This window comes from Panthera tigris, chromosome A2 (assembly GCF_018350195.1).
Source record: "Panthera tigris isolate Pti1 chromosome A2, P.tigris_Pti1_mat1.1, whole genome shotgun sequence".
Lineage (NCBI taxonomy): Eukaryota > Metazoa > Chordata > Mammalia > Carnivora > Felidae > Panthera > Panthera tigris.
This window is the reverse complement of record NC_056661.1, coordinates 62,944,279-62,964,787: the sequence shown is the minus strand read 5'-3', so window position 1 is coordinate 62,964,787 and position 20,509 is coordinate 62,944,279. Positions and strand designations below refer to the sequence as shown.

Sequence of the window (20,509 nt, the reverse complement as noted above, 5' to 3'; positions counted from 1 at the left end):
ATTTTTTAAAAAAGACTAAAAATCTCCCATGGGGTACCTGGGTGGCTCAGGTGGTTGAGTGTCAAAAACTCTTGATTTTGGTTCAGATCATAATCCCAGGGTCATGGGATCGAGCATGGAGCCTGCTTGAGACCCTCTCTCTCTCTCCCCTTTCCCCTCTCGTGCTCTCTTTCTCCCTCTCTCTCTCTCTCTCTTGAAAATAAAAATAAAAATAAATTAAAAAATTAAAAATCTCCCTAAGTACCCACACCTCCAAAGCCTGCAAACTTGCCATACTAAAAGCATAAGATAAACTTTGTAATTCTCTGGAACATCCTTCCTGATGATGATTTGTTGATGAACTCTCCATGTAACAAAGAACATACCCGACCTGCACCAAATGTTCCTTCTCAGGAGCATGCTCCTCTCTGTGTCTTCACCTGGGCAGCTGATCTCACGTGGGCTCGAACTAAACTCCTTCCTTTTTTTACAATTTCTAAAAGATTTGCTCATGTTGCGTCGACAGTAAGAATCTGCCCAAAGGCTGGTGCAGCATCCACAGCCTTCTGCAGCCACGGCCGCCTCCGTCCCCGCTCATCCCTGGTGCTCCTACCTGCTTCCCAAAGCCACCTGCACCTCCTGCAGGGCGGGTCATGCCTCCTGACCCTGACCGTGAGAGCTCATGCCTCAGGAGTCCCTGGCCCCCTCTGAGTCCCCTCTGAATCCCCAGTTGTGCATGTCCCTGGCTTGCGCATGTCCCGCTCACGCACGTCCCGCTCCGTGCACGTCCCTGCTCACGCACGTCCCTGCCTCAGGCACGTCCCCGCCTGCACACGCTGCAGAGAACCTAGCAGGACCTTTGAATGTCTTGTCTCAGGTCACTGCTGGCCCCCAGCCCACACCTTTGCGCCTAGTAGATGTCTGGTAAATATGGTCACCTTACTCATTATGCAAAATAAAATAGCTCATTATGCAAAATAAAATACATTGTCAGGAGTAGCAAAATCTTTTCTATTTTCTTCAGTTCGGCAAAGAATTCGGTCCTACTTCTTACATTATGACATTGTTTGTCAAAAGCAGTTTTTAAAAAAGCTGCTTTGAACTATGGTTGACCCTTAAGCAACAGCGGTTTGAACTGCACAGGTCCATCCACTTGCACATGCATTTTTTACAGGACAGCACTACAAATGTATTTTCTCTTCCTTAGCATTTTCTTAATAACATTTTCTTCTCTCTTAGCTTAGTTTACTGCAAGAATACAATGTATAAGGGGCTGCCTGTCTGGCTCAATCAGTAGATCGTGGGACTCTTGATCTCAGGGTTGTGAGGTCAAGCCCCATGCCGGATGCTGGATGTAGAGATTACTTAAATAAATACACTGTAAAAAGAATACAATGTATGATACACAGAACATACAAAACACATGTTAATTGACCTGTTATGTTAAAGCTATTGGTCAAAGGTAGGCTATTAGTAGTTAATTTTGCGGGTAAATCAATAGTTATATGTGGATTTTCGACAGCATGGGGAGTGGATGTCCACCCCTCATCATTCAAGGGCCAACTCCATATACAATGCAGTCCATATAGAATACACCCAGTCTTGGGGAGCCTGGGGGGCTCAGTCGGTTGAGCATCCGACTTCGACTCAGGACATGATCTCACAGTTCGTGAGTTTGAGCCTTGGGTCAGTCTCTGTGCTGACGCTTAGAGCCTGGAACCTGCTTCAATTCTGTTTCTCCCTCTCTCTGCCCATCCCCCACTCAAAGCCTCCCCCTCCTCTCTCTCAAAAATAAATAAACATTAAAAAAAATTTTTAGGGGGGCCTGGGTGGCTCAGTCGGTTAAGCGGCCAACTTCGGCTCAGGTCATGATCTCACAGTCCGTGAGTTCGAGCCCCACGTCGGGCTCTGTGCTGATAGCTCAGAGCCTGGATCCTGCTTCAGATTCTTTGTCTCCCTCTCTCTCTGACCCTCCCTTGTTCATGCTCTGTCTCTCTCTGTCTCAAAAATAAATAAACATTAAAAAAATTTTTTTTAATTTTTTTAATTAAAAATAGAAGAATATACCCCGCCTTGCTTTTAGAAGCAACCACATGAATGCCTCATTTGTTTCTATTTTCTCATTGATCTCACTATTTCAGATTTTGAAAAGAGATCTCCCCCTATTGTACAAAACGTAAACTATGTCTCTTAAGCAATCCCTCACTAAAATACAGAACAAAAGGGGTACGGCACCATTAGACATGAGAGCATCTATCTCTGAAGACAAGTGGTCCCTCTGCTTTGGAGAAGACATAACAGTGTGTTCAAGGGTTATGTTATCCAGACCTAGGAAGGCATTGAATGCTCCAGGAAAGAACTCACTCCCTGTGTAGGACTTTAGGCAAGGACTACGTCCTGTGTTTCCTGCTATAAAATGACAAAGTTCGAGAGGTGAGGACAGAGGCCTGGCATTTCTGGAAGGTGCAGGTTGGGGATGACAGGCTGGGCTGTCACATCTGCCCGCACCCACCCCTGCATCCAACATTGGCCGGCAGTGTGCCCTCCAAGGCACTGCTGTCTGGGCCTCTCCCACCAGGCTCGCAGCCCAGTCTTGCTGGCCCTCAGATCGCTGCTGTAGGCCTGACCCTTCTGACGGCTCCTGTGGCTAATCCCGGCTCTTGCACACTTTGGAAAACCCCGCTCTGGCTTTGCAGCCCCGCCCCCCTTTTCTGGACCTCTCCCCTCTGCTCCTATGGGTCCCACAGGTTCCTCGGCAGGAGAGAGGCCCTGACTTCCTCACTCCCAGGCCCTGGGAAGCCCCCCTGACTCTCCTGGGCCCCAGAGTGCCAATTTGGGAAACCGAAGATCAAAGAAGACAACTTACTCCCCTTAAGGTCTATGAGCACATCAGGTCACATGCCCTGTCCTCATGCAGACGCTTCTAACAGACTTCGAGTATGAGATCCAGAGGACAAAAATGACGGCCTTCCTTGTGGTGATCCTGAACGTAATTCTCTGACATGCAAATAACTACTGTATTTTCAGTAGTAACAGGACCTGATCCGAGTGTGACTCCCTTGTGTGATGGAAAAGGAGCCATGTGCCCATTGTGGCCCCCCACCCGCCACCCCAAATCCTCACTGGCTGGTGCACATCCCCGGTCCCCACCTGTCACTGCCCTCCTACTCCATACATGGAGTGACAGTTCAGTAAGGAAAAAATGGGAGCGACAGTCTGAATGGGGCTCAGGCATGCCTGAGTTTTCTCGAAACATAAAAATTCAAAATTAATTCTGTTGCTAATGTAATTTCAGGCATGCTGTATTAATCTGGCAGCTGCAAAGCAGAAGGACAAAATCAATATAAATCTAGCTGTTAATGAAAGTTCGGTTCACTTAAAAGCCATCACGCTGGCTGACTGAGAAATATCAGAATAATGACATGTCTGCAGGTGGCTGGGCACAACGTCAGGGAAGCCTTCGGACTGCAGAAGAAAACGGGATTTGCGTTTTACCTGGGCATGCTTCCCCGTGCCAAAGACATCTGGTGCCCGTCCTAAGGCATACCTGGGTATCTAATGCTTCATATTCAACAGAATTGCCGATATTTGCAACATCTCTAATTGGGAGGAGAGATTTTCTTTAAAAGGAAGAACAAAGGGGCACCTGGGTGGCTCAGTCGGTTGAACATCCGACTTCGGCTCAGGTCATGATCTTGTGGTTCACGAGTTCAAGCCCCGCATCAGGCCCTGACAGCTCAGAGCCTGGAGCCTGCTTCAGATTCTGTGTCTCCCTCTCTCTCTGCCCCTCCCCCGCTCACGCTCTGTCTCTCTCTCTCTCTCTCAAAAAATAAGTAAACATTAACAAAAATTTAGAAAAAAAGAATTAAAGCACATGACACCTGGGTTTCATTGACATCTACCCACCAGATGTCTCACTACCTCCTCCCCAACGCACACATACATTCCTTTTCCATGTTTCTTAGGGTAAACGATGCCTGCGTGGGTCCCAAAATTACTGGTTTTCATCCTCAACTTGCCTTGTAAGGGGTGGCCTAGCACGAGTCAACACCCACAGCAGGCAAGGCCCAATGGGGCGATCCGTGTCCCCAGCCTCCTAAGTGAGCTTTGAATTGGGCCTGGTTCCCACTCTCTGGAAGGCTTGCTCCGCTGGCACCTGCTGAGCTGGACTCAGACTCGGCCCGTTTGATCTGAAGTGCCCGCCCCCACCGTGTGCCCCACTCGGCCTGATTCCACTTCCGTGGGGGTGGAGCTGGGGTCTGTGCTGTTCTCGGGGACAGCGACACCCAGCCTGGTGTGACATCGCGTGATGAATACCGGCTGCCACCTTGCTGCGGAGACAGAGCTGCAGAGGGCGGGGCTGGGCCCTGTCTCCTGGACTGCCCGCACCCGCTGCCCCACCCCCCGGCCTTACCGCCCCGAAGAGGGCCGTGTGGCCCCGTTCAAGAGCCGCCATGGGATGCTGGTGACGTGTGCGCGAGTGACAAATTCCTGGAGCGGCACGCATCCAGCCCCTGGGCTCAGGAGCGCTGTGACATGCACCGCCCACGTACCGCGCGAAGTCTGGGAGAACCCGGTGCCTTTGTTCCCACAACGTCCGCGCAAGGAGTTCACAACACTACGGGGATCCTAAGACCTAAGCGAATTCATTTACGAGATAAATACTGAGCTGCGCGGGACTATAGCCACCGTGCTGAGCATCGCGGAGGCGGAACCGAATGAGCACTGGGTCCTGCTCCCAGGGACCTAACACACAGCTGCAGGAAGGGGGGCTTCTAGGGCATCAGCGCCGGGGGGCTAGAGTACCCTGGGAATTCAGGGGGCATCTTCCGTGCCAGGCACTGGATGGGCACCGAGGATGAAGACGTGGTTGCTGCCTTCAAGGAACACCGCCTCTGGCAGAGGGAGGCGTAGGAATGAGGGCACAGACATTGCACGTGACCGAGGTCTGCTGGGCGGTCACTGCTGGCTGAGAGGGAGGCCGTGCTTCTGGCTCAGGGCCACAGTTCAGCCAGAGTTTGATTTTTTTTTTTTTTTTTTTTTTTTTTTTGAGAGAGAGAGAGAGTGAGCCACAGAATCCGAAGCAGGCTCCAGGCTCCCAGCTGTCAGCACAGAATCCGACGTGGGGCTCGAACCCCACAAGCCATGAGATCATGACCTGAGCTGAAGTCGGACGCTTAACCGACTGAGCCACCCAGGAGCCCCTAGTTCAGCTGGAGTTTAAGTCAAGGAGACAAGGATGCACGTTTTGTGAGCAAAGACACAGACCAAAAGCCCAGCTGGGGGGCGTGGGGGCCACCGGCCTTGGCTGGAGAAGAGTTGCAATGGGTGGGAAAGTGGGGGACCTGGGAGGCCAGGTCCCTGGGAGCCTCAGAAGCCAGGCACTGGACCAGACATGCGGGGGTAACCCACCCATCTCGCGGACAGCCGAACCCTGAACGTCGGCCCGGGGCCAGGAGCAGCCCACCTGCAAGGATGAGGAACAGGTGCAGAGCCAGCATCGTCACCTTCTGCAGAGTCGCCACGGCTTCCGGGGGTTTCCGAGGCTGCTGGAAAATCTGACACATGGCAACACTAAAGAAAACAATAGACAATGGCCTTAACGGGTGAAAATCGGCGAGCCACGTGCATCCTTCACGCACGCAACGATAAATGGTAACTCTACGCCTGCAACACTTGGTCCAGACACACAAATAGCCATCTACACCTCGAGGAAACACGGAGTCTCCCGCCGTAGTTCGAAGTATCCACCCTGTGGCCACTAAGCCGGACATCCACCCTCTCCTTGTCTCGATCCATTCTCAAATGGAAGGGGGTAAAGGATCAGAGGGTGGCAAAAATGAGAAGCAGAGGAGAAGGGCAGCGGAAAGAAATCTCGCAGTTGACCGTTTACGTGTGGAGAATTCACTGCAACGGATGAATCTGTATAGACGTGAGATTCTTATCTCTGAACAAACGCCTAAGGTTGTGGGGTATGTAGCATGAGTGTGCATGTGTGTGCACGGGTGTTGGTCTTTACTGAGTCCACTTGGAGGGGTTGGAATAACACAGACCGAACCAAAGTTTTCATACGCTGCTGTGGTGTGAGTCCTGACCACTGGATTCTCCTTTTCTTTTTTTGGGTTTATGTTCATTTTTTTTAGTTTATTTATTTATTTTGAGAGAGAGAGAGAGAGAGAGAGAGAGAGAGAGAGAGAATCCTAAGCAGGCTCCTAGCTCTCAGCACAGAGCCTGATGCGGGGCTCAAATTCACAAACCGTGAGATCATGACCTGAACCGAAGCAGTATGCTTAAATGACAGCCATCCAGGCTCCCCCGGTTTTTTCCTCTTGTGACGCAAGTGCCTGGCTCAACCTTTAACTGCCAACATGTCCGTCTACCTCCAATGTGTTTCAAAAACACACAATACCAGCCATGCCACACGGAGACACCTTGGTTTTCGAGATCTTGGATGATTTTTCCAACTGACTGTTCAAGCTGCTTGCCTTTTCTCCTCCCATGCTTCAAATCTCTTCTGTTTTATTTTTTTTATTTTTTTAAATGTGTGTTTATTTTTGAGAGAGTGAGAGAGGCAGAGCATGAGCAGGGACAGGCAGAGAGAGAGGGAGACACAGAATCCGAAGCAGGCTCCAGGCTCCGGGCCGTCAGCACAGAGCCCGACGCGGGGCTCGAACTCATGAACCGTGAGATCATGACCCAAGCTGAAGTCGGACGCTTAACCAACTGAGGCATCCAGGCACCCCAAATATCTTCTGTTTTAAATTCGCCAACAGAGACTGAGCCTACAATACCCCAGGAACCCACCCTCAGCCCCAAATAAAGCGGAACCCCCAGCCTGCACTCTTTCCATGCATGACCTCCTTTGGTGACCCCACGTGGGCTGTGGGATTTCCGGAACTCGTAAGTCATAAACCATTACTTTTTCAGAGTCCCCTGGGCTCGCTGCTGAGGCCGTCACGCAACCACAGGGCCGGTCCAGCCACAACGGTGGTTCTCGAAGGGCTGTGCCAGCACACAGCGGCAACCCTGCTCACTTTCTGCCGTCACACTGCTGACAAAGTGGGCCCAGGAATTCACATTTGCCTCTTGTTTCTTTTTTAACCCCAAATGGCTTTTGTCTCACTCTTAGATGAGCTTATACTCTTCCCACAATTCAAAGCCGTCCTCCAAATCAGACACAACCGAGCAGATAAACAACATCATCTGTGAAGCACTTCTAAAAGAATTGAACAAAGTGTGCGTCCGTCTATTCCTTCCTCCCCCCGCCATCCCCCACGTGGGTGACATTAACTGATTAAGGGCACACCTGCCCAAAGAAATTCCCTGGAATTCCTTGAAAAGAAATATGCGAGATAACACCTGGAGATCAATTAAAAATGAAAGAAGAAAGGCATCTTGGATTCTGAGACCTCTGTGTTGAGTCACCCACTCTGGGACACATACTGCTGGGGCAGACACGGAGACGTCACATCTGAGTAAATGCCACATTCAGAATTCTCCAGAACACCGTGGCAACCAAAGCCTTGGCGAGGGGGGGGGGGGGGGGGGGGGGGGGGAGGAGTTTAATGCAACTCTGTTTTTACAGCATCTTGTTTTAAATTTACTTTCTCCAGGCACGCCTGGGTGGCTCAGCCAGTTGAGCATGAGCATCTGACTTCGGCTCAGGTCATGATCTCACGGTTGGTGGGACTGAGCTCCGTGTCGGGCTCTGCACTGGCCGTATGGCGCCTGCTTGGGACTCTCTCTCTCTCTGTCTCTCTCTGTTCCTCCCCCACTTGTGCTCTCTTTCTCTCTCAAAATTAAAAAAAAAAAAAGTCAGGCAAGTCAGACCTCAAACCCATGACCAATGGGATTACCTGTTTGGGGCACTTGAGGTCTTCCCCATTGAAGAAGCCGATGTTAGAAAGAGTGAAAACAGAGAGAAGAGAGGCACGTAATCACCAAGCAGGGGGATGCTGGGAACCCAGCCTTGTGACTCTACTGACAAAGTGGTGACCACACAGCCAGTTCACAGCCAGTTGGTTTCCAGTCTCGGGATAAATTCCCTCCCTGGAGAATGGGAAACGTCAGATGAAAACTGGGGTTGGTGGAGAAGAGGGCTTGCCAGGACCACCCCCAGCTCAAACAGAGATTCAGGGCAGCTTGAAAAGTCCACTTCAGCATAGTCTGGGACCAGAGCCAACGCAAGGATGAGGCAAGGGCCTCCAAAGACAGCACGCAAATATTGAAGCAGTGACAGGCCTTCATGCTGGGAGGCCCCTATTTCACTAACCAAGGAAACCCTTCCAAGCTCTAAAACGTGGCCATAGCAGCAGGACCAGCAGGAAACAGGTCAAGCTCTCTGGCAGGTGAGGGAGGGTTTGAGGGCACCTCCAATCTCTCCATGAGACTAAGAGAAAGGTAGGAACAGGCAGGGACTGGGGACCATCCACACAGTTCCATCACACACAGGAAGGACGGACTGGGACAAAGCAGAGTCTCTGAGGCTGCACTACCCAGGGCACAAATCCTCCAACCTGAGGGAGCAGAAGCTTCCAGAACATAATGAGTAACAGGACGGGAGCAAGGCCCCCCTGACCTGCCTCTCAGGGATAGAGGCACTGCTTGGAAGTGGATCAACCATAGCGCTGGGTTGAATCTAGAAAGGCAAGAAGCCGGGGAGCCTGGTTGGCTCAGTTGGTAGAGCATGAGACTCTTGATCTCGGGATTATAAGTTCGAGCCCCACGTTGGGTGTAGAGATTACTTTAAAGTAAAATCCTTGGGGTCCCTGGGTGGCTCAGTCAGCTAAGGGTCCAACTTCAGCTCAGGTCATGACCTCATGGTTCATGAGTTTGAGCCCGGCATCATGCTGTTGGTGTAGAACCCGCTTTGGATCCTCTGTCCCCTTCTCTCTCTGCTCCTTCCCCGCTCTCACTCTCTCTCTCTCTCTCAAAAATAGATAAATACATAAACATGAAAAAATAAAATAAAATCCTTAAAGAGGGAAGAAGTCAACGGCTTCCTGGCCCTTTCCAGGGATGGTTACAACTGAAAACAAGATTTTCTGCATGGTGCGCATAGCCTTATAATCTCATTTGCCTGTCACATGGTAATGACCTTTGGCAGCCAGAGCACATGAAGAGAAAAGCTGTGTCTGTACCTAGCCTGGGACGAGTGAATGGAAGAAGTTTTTACTGTTGAAAATGAAAGCATGTACTTTCACACAGCGTTTAATAAACCCAAAGCATATTTGAATGCCAAATCATGGGTCAGGTCGTGAAGACACTGGACAGACACCAACGTGCTATCAAGTTAAGTCGAGAATCATACTTAACCTGGTTTGAGGTCACTCCTGCGCAGTCCTGTTTTGTAGTTCCTGCAATGGGGCAAAAAGGAAGTGAGTCGGGCGTTTTCTTACCTTTGATCCATCAGTGGGACCTCTTGCCAGCACTCCATCAATGCAATTAGTTCCTTCAGGTACTTCTCGAAACTTGATAGCGGTTTGAGGATGTAAGGAAAATCAGCCATCACCTCCTCGATGCTCTCTTCTTTCCCCGATGTGGTATTCTTTCCAGTGGCTGCATTAATAAAACTCTCAAAGATGGGCTGGAACAATGTTCTCGTGGAGTCTACCCACTGAGAGTTGTTCAGGGGAAATTCTTTTCTCAAGAGAGCTATTCTCCTTAACACGATCTGGACTGATTGCTCGAGTTGTTGACGAGTTACATTCGGAATCAGAGATGCGTTGGAAAACAAAGCTTCGCTCAGATCACCTGTTCCACCAGAGACCTCCCCAGCTGTCTCTATGGCTTTCAGAAGGTCATCTGGATGTTGAACCAATGTCAGCAACAGATTAAAGACAGACCTGTTATCCTTCTCTAAGTTACTACAAAGAGCTTCCAAGGTGAGATCAATCGCCATTCTCAAGTACGTCCCTATTTCTGTGCTGTCTCGTGATAGCATTTCATCCAAAAACAGGATCACTTCCTGGGTTCTTTCCCATTTAGTACCTTGAGGGCAACAATGAGTGGGGAGTGGACGAGGGTGCAAGAAGTCTATCTGGTTGATGATACTACTTATAGGAACGAAGCAATCCAAAATTTCTTCCCATAGGTTGACAGAATCCATACTGAATATTTGAGTTGCGTTATTAAAAGCTACCAGAAGAAGCTCCATAGCCCCCAAATTGATTTTCACGGAAGTTAAAAATTCAGCAATTTCTTCCGAAATATCAGAAAAGTCCTTGGACTGGTTCACATGAGAGAATGTGCTAGATGACGTGTTGACAATATCAGAGTCTTGTGAAATATTAGGTGTGACCCCAGTCATCCCAAAAGCCAAGTCAAGAAACGGCGTCAACAAGTTGTTTATCTTTTCAGATAGGAAACGGTCTACGTTTTTCAAAGTGGTTATTTCATTCACAGCATTTCGAACACTTTGTTGCAAAACAGAATAGAGACTGTCAAAGAATTTCATGGTGTCATTGGCACTAGAGATGAGATGGGTTTCAAAAATAGTGGCCACCTTCCTGGAAACCTTCTGGGCTAGCCTGACCAGTTCCACGGTGGAGTTCACCAAGGAGGCAAGATCTCTCATGTCGGCAATGTCCCTCACCAGCAAGGTCACGGTGTCAGTCATTTCCAACAGGGGCTCCGGGGCACCACTTTCTCCACCAGCTCTTGAGAGAACACCAAGGAATCTCTTGGTCATTTCTAACGTTGTCCTGTTCCTTAGAGGGAATGAATTATTGATAAAGGAAAGCAGACCAGTGAGATTAGCAAGTATGACTTCTCGGAGTGCGGGATACACGTTATGGAAGCCCCTGTGAGGAGAGTGGGCGAGCACGTCCATGAGCCGTGCTAGCTCTGTGGAAGTTTCTCTCACAAGCTGAAGGGCTGACCTGAGATCGTGATTGAGTTGGAAGAGGTCTTCAGAACTGTTCCCGTGGCGGAGCAAGTGACTCACAACCGTAAGAAACTCCAAATTATCTTCCGACTTGTTTGTCCCCGAGGTTTCCCTTGGAAGAGCACTAAATAAATCTCTCATGAACTTCAGTCCTTGATGAATATCAAAATGAAGTTGTCCATTGTCTAAAATAAACGGCCTTTGGATGAGATGATGTATAGCGTCCTTTAAACTTGAGAAAATGCTCATCAGTCTGTCGTCTTTCAAGATGGTAAGAAATTGATCCAGTGACAGAATTTCTAGAATTTTATCCTTTGGGACAAAGCTATAAATAAATGTGTTTTAATTTCATGTTCAGCCGTGGGAAGATTAAAACCTAGAGTCACATTTTGGCTGTACAGGAGCATCATGGGGGAATCACACAGTCTGCAAGACAACATGCTAACACACCTTCTAGAAGGTGCCGTTATTTGGCACCAAATAATGAAAAGGGTAGAGAAATGTCATGCATAGTCCCGTCAGGATGCCTCAAACCTAGTCACTTCAAAAGGCACATACTTTGGCTTTTTAGAAAAGACAGGAAGGTGAAATCAATGAAGTGCCTCTCGCTGCAAGAGGGAACATCTTCCTGAACGTTCAAAGTCCTAGCAAATGGCTCAGATAGGTGATGGCTGTGATGCATCAGCGTGGCTAGGCTGAGCGACAGCCCAAGAATCTCTTTGCCATGAGCTGTGGGTCTCCATGAGTGACACAGTGTCTTCCCTCATGACAGTGAAGGATAAAGGGAAGTGGCCAGTTTGCAGCATAAACACTAACCCAGGTGCCATTGGGAAGCGATTTTGCAGGTGCAATTAAAGCCCCTGGTGAGTAAACTCTGACTCAGTAAGACAGGATACCGTCCCGGGGGTGGGGTCTGACTTCTCGGTTGGAGGGCGTTCAGGGAGGTTGGAGGGTGTTCAGGGTGGGCATTAAACTTCCCTGACCTAGCAACTCCAAATAGCCCCTGCCTGCCAGTCACCTCCCCTCACCCTTGACTCCCTCCTGCAGACAGTAATTTCCTCCCCATGCTATTCTGCCTGCTTCTAAGCGTGCCTTCCGGACGGCCCATTCTAGTGACTTTGCACCTGCTTAGCTGGCCACTGAAAGCACAGAAGCCAATCCTTGAATTAAATCCTTGTTCTGGTTCGATTTCTGTGGCTGAGCCCTGACTGACACAGACGTCACAGAATGAATTAGAAATTCCCTCCAGCCTTCTCACTGGCAAGCTTCGAATAGAATGAAAACAAAAACAAAACCAAAACAAACAAAAAGGATATATGAAAAAAATTTAACGTGACTCTCAGTTTTAAAGTTTTAGAATTTTGGGGTGCCTGGGTGGCTCAGTCGGTTGAGCATCCGATGACTCTTGATTTCAGTTTAGGTCATGATCTCTCTCAGTTAAGGGGTTTGAGCCTTGTGTCAGGCTCTGTGCTGACAGTGTGGAGCCTGCTTGGGATTCTCTTTCTCTCTCTCTCTCTCTCTCTCTCTCTCTCTCTCTCTCTCTGTCCCTCCCCTGATTGTGCACACGTTCTTTCTCTCTCTCTCCCTCTCTCTCTCTCAAAATAAATAAACTCTTTAAAAAAGCATTTAAAGTTTTAGAATTTCCTCAATTCCAAATATAAACATCACAGGAGATCAACTGGAATAAAAATATTTAAACCCCTCACTTGTGATGAGACAGTTAATACATCGATTCAATTATGACCGTGTATATGCATCTACATGTATAAGAAATAGGGCTTAAGTTCCACATAAAATAGAATTTCATAACTATTTTCATAACCCAAGAATGTAAGAAAGCATAAGCAATTAATTGCCAGGGGCTAGGTTTCTATAACGTGTTTCCTACTTAGATGACAATCATCAAAATTATCTCAGCTTGAAACTTTAATAAAATGTCCTTTAAGACAAAATTCATGCCAAAGGTGACTCGTAGGTGGTAGGTACAAATGCTGTCACTGATGTTGACACGCTCAGGAAATAAAGCAGATTGTAACGTGTGACAACCGCATTTACTATACCAAGCAAAAGCAGACTCACCTCATCTCTGCAGCGATGTCTTTGTGGAAGGCCTTCAGCAGAAGAGATAGTCTGTTCTCAGAATTTTCCTCCAGTAAAAACGAGAAGAACGTTTGCAAAAGCTGTTCCATGAAATCCACTGCACTTCGTGGAGGGAGGATTATGCCTGCACCATTTCCTGAAGGAGTCTGGTTCAAGGTGAGGTTAATGAAATTCGTTATCTGAAGGTCAGTATCACTCGAATTTGAGGCTGCCTCCAGAGAACTCCCAGCTAACTTACTGATTGAATTAATTAGGACACTTTCAAAAAGGAATTGAACGAGCGACAAATTAGTTAGCTGCTCTTGGCTTAGCAGTTGTGTCAAATGGGCAACATCGAGGTCACCTTCCCTAGAAATGGCTTTGAGAAAACCCAAAAAGGTAGCAAAATCTTTGATCCACAGAGCTGTATCATCAGTTGCATTCTCACTGGCTGTCAGAAGAAATAATGTCTCAATCATTCTGGAGTCATCTTTGTTCGCACGTTTATGGAGCCAGTTTTTCATGCCCAATAGAAAATCTTCAATGATTTCTGATGTCTTCAGTGACAAGGACCCCAGGCTTTCAAACACACGGGCAAGTTGCAAAGTTATGTTTTGAACAGTCTCTGAACTGATCATTTGAATTTCTTTGTTAATTTCAGAAAGCAGGTGTCTGATAGGAAAGTCATGGCTTAGCTCTGTCATGATTTGTTCAACCTCAAGCCACAGTTCCTCAAAGTAAGAAGAGTTATAAGTCACGTCACTTGTTTTAGTAAAGCTTGGTGGTGCTTCTAAACCACTGTCCGTCACGTTAGCATCCAGAAACATCACAAATGGAGAGTCTACAGAATGGGCACCATTTTCTAGGTGCCGATCCCCAGAAAGCAATTTCATGATCCTTTCCAAATTTAAGGAAATCTTATTTTGAACAGATGCCTCTGTGCCTTCGTTAATGTTGAGGATCTTGCTTAAATTGGCTAGTGTATCAAGAATCTTTTCATCTGGTGCAACTTTTGTAAAGCTAACACTTTTCAGTGTTGCTATGATCTGAGAAGCAACTTGCTTTAGGGGGCCACTGGGACAAAGTTCAGAGATGCCACTGTTGCTTTGATTTCCAGAAGACGGGACAAACGGTAACACTTTATGCCAAAATTCTCGCATGGTTTTTACAAGTGAAGTTTGAACGTGGAAGACTTTGGACAGCTCTAGAAAAATGGAAGTCCAGTCCACTAGTTCATGAATGACACAGACCATCGTCCTAGAAATCTCCTCCTGTGAGCCTTCATCCGAACATTGTAAACCTCCGCCCACGGGAGAGAGGTGGAGCAGGTTGAGTACTCTGGCCACTTTGCTATAAAAGGAAGAAGACGTGAGCTCGTGGGATTTACAGGCTTCTACCTTGGGATCTTGCCTCGATCCAGAAGTCGTGTGATTCCAGCACCAAACCACAGGAAGGCATGTTAAAGCCTCGGAAAGAATTGCTGGTTTATCTGATATCAACTCCACCATGTCCAAAAGAGTTTTTATCACAATAGCAAAGTCTTCCTTGGTGATATTTGAGATGCTGATGCCATGAAGGACAGTGAACTTGTAGACATCCTTGAGGATTTCTGTGATGTTTTTGTCAACTCCTCTCTGCAGGAGCTTCACAGCATGAGGAAGCACGTAGTAGGCATCTACCACCGCGTTAACGTCATCCTTCGGGAACAGGCGTGAGAGCTTGAGCAGGTGATTGACATTCCAAGAATGTGAGCTGTCCACAAATTTTTCCAGCAAGCCAACAAGCAGGTTCACCCCCAAACGGCCAGGACCCAATCTACTGACGTTCTTAAAGAAATCCGTTAGCGCTTCACTCATTTGTACAAGTTGGTCGACCAGTAGGTCTATGTCTGGCTTCTTGAGGGTACGCAGGAGAGAAGTTACCTTCTTGAACACTTGACTATTACCTGCATCTCGTGGAATGTTGTGAAGAACTGAGGGTGTCAGGGAGTTGAACACATCCCTCATCAGTTGGATACCAAGTCCTACAGCTTTCGTGATTTTGTGCGGACTCATTTGTGGTGGATGTTGGAGATCATAAGAGAAGTTGAAGGCAAGGTAACTGGCTAACTGATATAATGAATTGCCCAAGCTGTTGACATCCTTTTCTTTTAGACTGGTAGCAAATATGTTGAAAAGCTTCTCAGATGTAGAAGAGGAGTCACTTTCTAGGATGTGAGTGGAGATAGCCTTCATAAGTTTCTGAACTTCCTTCCCCAGAGCTACTAAATGCAGCCAAAGATTTTTAAATTGACTAGGTAAGTCATCTGACATTTCTATGGGTCTTAGAACGAATCCAGTAAAACGTTTCCAGTGGGATTGAGGTACAAAATCAAAGTCTCTTGTCAAGTTGTTGATAATCATCCTTACTTGGTCTGTGGAATCATTTAAAAGAGTTAATAAAATCTCTAATTTAGGTACGTTTTCCTCTTCAAAGGCTTCAGTGAGTATCACATTTAGGAAATCAGTTACATTTTTCAATACAGTATTCACGCAATCTGGATCTGACGTGTTGAACGAACAATGAGAGTCCTTTATATTCAGCATCCCAGTAACAAGCTTCAATGTAGAGTTAATTTTGTTCTCTACATCTCTGAAACTCTTCCAAATACCCCGAGGATAACCTTGTGAAACACTGGAGTTATACATCATGTACAGATGGTTCATGATATCTACCCATGCAACGCACCCCTTCCGTCTGCTGATTGTGTCCTCGGAGGAAAATGTGGAATTTAACACGGCCAGAATATGTAATGTCCTCTGTGAGATATTTACATGTAATAAGCCATCTTCCAAAATAAACTCGGTAACATTTTGGAAAATATTGGCACAGGACAATAAATCTTGGTCACGTGACACATTTCTAAGCAATAACACTGTTTCTCTTAGCTCGTTGATGACACTTTCAAACTTCACTCCATGATTTGTGAGGTTATTTGAAAGAAAGTGATTTAACAATTGTACGTCTCTGTCGATGTATTCTGAGGTATCGCTTAACTCCATGAAAACGTCAAGCAGAGAATTTAAAAACTCTCTGCTGGCATTTGTGTTTAATGGAAATGTCTTTAGCTGACTCAGGGCAGTCTCCATGGTGAAAAGGGATTTCTCTACTTGGTCGGGGTTAAGTGACTTTACACTAACTAAGGCATCACCCACTACTACCCAAAGATCCCTGAGACTCAAAAACTCATCCCAATCATGAAAGCCATCAGCTTGGGTTACATTTTTAAACAAATTCAGTATGAGTCTGGCGGGGTGGTGGGTAGGAAACATTCGTTGGCAGCTTTTAGAAACTTTCACATCACCTTCCAATTCATCCAGAAGCTGAGTGAGGCCATCGTGAAAAGGAGTGAAAATATTCACGCCAAACTTGAATATCTGAGATATGCTTCCCCAGATATCAGTCCACATTTGGAGCCACGAGACGGTGCAGCGAACAGCCATTAACTCATTGAACACACTGCCATTCGCAGACAGGTTGGAAAGAATTTGTGCCCACGGAAGAATAAATGAAGACCCTCTGTGTGTTGAATAATTCACGGAAGAAACGTTTTTACTATCCAAAGCAAAGCATTCATTACCCAAAAGGGCTTCTACTGATCCGTTGAAGAACTGGCTCATGTACTGAAAGAAAGAAATACGGAAATCTTCATTGGCCACGAGCAGCTGTTTGAGACCTGTCAACGTAGCATGAATCACTTCCAATTCGGGGCCCTGTGTAGACACCAGGGATTGGGCCTGAAGTTCCAAGTAGTTAAAAAATGAAAGCAACTGCTGACAATAAGATCCCTCCGAAATTCCCTCGAGAACCCCTGTTGTCTCATATAAAAATGCAAATGCTTCACTGATGTTCTGGAAATGAAATTGCTTTATGATATCCAAAATGTGTTTTGAGATTTGTGCAAGGGAGGGTAGCAAAGAGTCTGTGCCCTGAATGCTCAAGAATTCAGACATGGATTGGAACCAGGAAGAATAAATCTGCAGAAGCAAAGCTGAATCTTTGTCCTGGAAGACGCTGAGATAGAGCTGAGTCAAGATTTTAGCAACTTCTTGTTTTTCGGGTTCAGGAAAGGCTGAGAAACGCTCAGACAGGTTCCGTAAAGCGCAGACTACGTCCAGAGCCTCGGAGACTTGGCCCTGCCTCAGAAATCCGAATTCATAGAGGCTGCTTAGGACCGTTTCACATAAAGGTACAAAGTCCATTTTCACAGATGGTAATGGAGGCCAATCTGAATGGAACAACTGAGAAAAGTTAAAGCTTTTGCTAAGGACCCTCTCGTCTTCTGGAACAGAAAAGTTAAGACCTGTAGTCAAGGTCTCCAGTGTGTCTCTTTCTCCTTTTGAAATGCCATCCGTCCACAACTCCAGGAGCTTGGGATTCATTTCAGAAAGTACTAATTCCATAAATCTCAAAATATCATTTGATTCCTTCTCTGTCCAGAGACGTTCAAGAGCTTGTGCTCTTGCGATCACTGCTTTGCCAAGTTCCAGAAGTTTCTGAGTATCAAGAGCAGATGGGTCTCTCTCTAAACTTCTTGAATGATTTACCCACAAATGGCTTGTGTTCAGAAGAATCTCGGTGGGAGATGGGCGGTCACGGGATTTGGGAACCCGGGGCGAGTCGAAAGGATTAGGCAATAATTTCTCCAGAAATCCCACCAGCGATAAAAAAAAGTGCATTTGCTCGTCCTCCGGGGAATGCAATCTCTTTTCCATCAGGAGAAGTTCCTTGGAGGAATTCAAGATCCTAAAAGATTAGCGGAATTGTTTCAGTATCCAAAAATAAATTAATAAATAAATTCAAGACGAATTCAATTTATCAACTTTTCAGGGTAATACTCAGACTTATTTAGACTAAAACATAAATGAAGGATTTACCACACAATGTAGGGAATTAAATTAATGTGAGCGTTGGAAGTGTTTTACAAATCCAAAATGCACATACATGTGTTGAGCTTAAAATCTGCTTCCTGCACCAACAACAATGGATTTTAAGTTACTTTACTCCACGATTTCACATGTAGGATTGTTCAAGGTAAGTTTGCTGTGTATGCTGGAAAAATCTCGGGTTTTGATTCCTTATTGTGTCTCACAATGTCTTGGCTGTAGGCGGAGTCCAAATGGCAGAGTGTGTCAGAAACCTCCCCCTATGATTTATGGACGGACGACTGTTGGAATTACCCGTTCCAGAAGCAATTCCAGTGTTCGTTAAACAATGCTGGCACTTCCCACTATTAGAAACTCATTAATTTAGATAGTGTACTTTCTCTCCAGGGGTTAACTTGTAAAATGCAAGGAATTCGCAATGGAGCAACTCGGGGGTTATGACAAAGTCCACACTCGCAAGAGAAATCCACACTTGGAGCCTGGGTGGCTCAGTTGGTTAAGCGTCTGACTTCAGCTCAGGTCATGATCTCGCGGTCCATGAGTTCGAGCCCCATGTCAGGCTCTGTGCTGACAGACCCTGGAGGCTGCTTTGGATTCTGTGTCGCCCTCTCTCTCTCTGCCCCTTCTCCACTCATGCTGTCTCTCTCTCTCAAAAATTAATAAACATTGAAATAAAAGTCAGGGGTGCCTGGGTGGCTCAGTCGATTAAGCGTCCAACTTCGGCTCAGGTCATGATCTTACAGTTCCTGAGTTCTAGCCCTGTGTCAGGCTCTGTGCTGACAGCTCGGAGCCTGGAGCCTGCTTCGGATTCTGTGTCTCCCTCTCTCTCTGCCCATCCCCCCTCTCATACTCTGTCTCTACCTCAAAAATAAACATTAAATATTTTTACATAAATAAATGAATGAATAAACATTAAAAATGTTTTTCAATAAATATAAATAAATAAATAAATAGAAGTCCTCACTTGGGAAATGTACTAACTTCCATTAACTCAGAAGCTACCTGTCCACTTTATATATATTTATATGATTTATATTTATATCTATATCTAGATTTATATATCTATACAAATTTATATTTATAAATATATTTATATTTATATAAATATTTATTTATGTATATTTATATCTATATCTTATTATATTCATATTTATATTTATTACAATATATAATATATATTATATTTATTATAATATGTATTATTTATATATTATGCAAATTATATATATTTATATTATATATATTAAATATATATTATATATTTATTTACATATGTTTATATATCATATAATTTATATAATTTATATATTATATATAATTTATATATATTTTTATATATTGTATATAATTTATATATAATTTATGTATATTTATATATTATATAATTTATATATAATTTATATATATTTATATATATAACTTATACATGTTTATATACTATATATAATTTATATATTTTTTAATATATATAATTTATATATATTATATATATTTATATTTAATATGTAATATATTTGTATGTATTTATTATAATATATATTACATATAATATATAATAATGTATTTATATGTATTTATTTGTATTTATTAAATACAAATATATGTATATGTATTTACATGTATTTATATGTATTTATTATAATATATATTACATATAATGTATAATAATAAATACATATAAATATAATATATAACATAAATATATAATGAATATATATACACAAATATATATTTATATATTTGTTATAAATCTATATATTTATTTTTATATGATTATACGGCTGGAACAGGACATGGTCCAGGGTTTCTATTTCCAGGCCCAGTACTCTTCATACCGATCACGATTAATGTCCATCCTTATTTTTATTTCTTCACTCATTCATTAGGTCAACATCCAGTTACCTAGCATCTATCATGACAGATACTATGCCAGCTGCTCTGGGTCTACAGCTATAAAATGAAACATGCCCTCAGAGCATAGACAGACAAGGTTTACTGCTGTCTTTCTAGGGCATCTAAATATTTGAGACTTTCAGGAGAGTAAGGTATTGTAAATCCAAACTGAACAAGGGACTGACTCTCTAGGGGGTGTGTCCCGTGCTCTTCCTCCTTGGTCCACTAACCCCCGAGCTTTAAAAGTTTCTTGGGAGTGACAGTTCCTAGGTCCAGAGAGATGTTGAAGAACAGCTCTTGAATTTTGCTGTGCACCTGGAGAATTTCTTAAATCTACAGAAAACTGGTTCCTACACACAGTCAATGTCTAGCGCTTCTGGGAATTTGTATTTTTAGCAAACTTCATAGAATAGGTTCCACTCCTGAGTCTGAAAGCTATGCTCTAATGCAAAGCTTCTGTCCCATCTCTTCCCAGCACACCCATGAACAATAAAGTGTGCTTTAAACTGTACATAATATCCAGGGCACCCGGCAGATTCAGTCAGTAGAGTAGGCGACTCTTGATCTCGGGGTTGTGAGTTCAAGTCCTACACTGAGTGCAGAGCTTACTTACAAATAATAAATAAATAGGGGCGCCTGGGTGACTTAGTTAAGCGTCTGACTTCGGCTCAGGTCTTGATCTCATAGTTTGTGAGTTCAAGCCCCACGTCGGGCTCTGTGCTGACAGCCCGGAGCCTGGAGCCTGCTT

At 45.1% G+C, this 20,509-nt stretch overlaps 1 protein-coding gene across 1 annotated transcript in view; it reads right to left on the bottom strand.

The window, feature by feature from the left end:
• Positions 1-20,509, bottom strand: part of ABCA13 (ATP binding cassette subfamily A member 13) — a 366,745-nt gene that overhangs the window by 284,718 nt on the left and 61,518 nt on the right. Inside the window, exons 16-18 of the mRNA XM_042977198.1 lie at positions 12,944-17,728; positions 9,378-11,189; positions 5,447-5,553 (exon numbers count right to left, since the gene is read on the bottom strand). Of these exons, the coding sequence (XP_042833132.1) occupies positions 5,447-5,553; positions 9,378-11,189; positions 12,944-17,728 (6,704 nt within the window). The remainder of the gene's footprint in view (positions 1-5,446; positions 5,554-9,377; positions 11,190-12,943; positions 17,729-20,509) is intronic.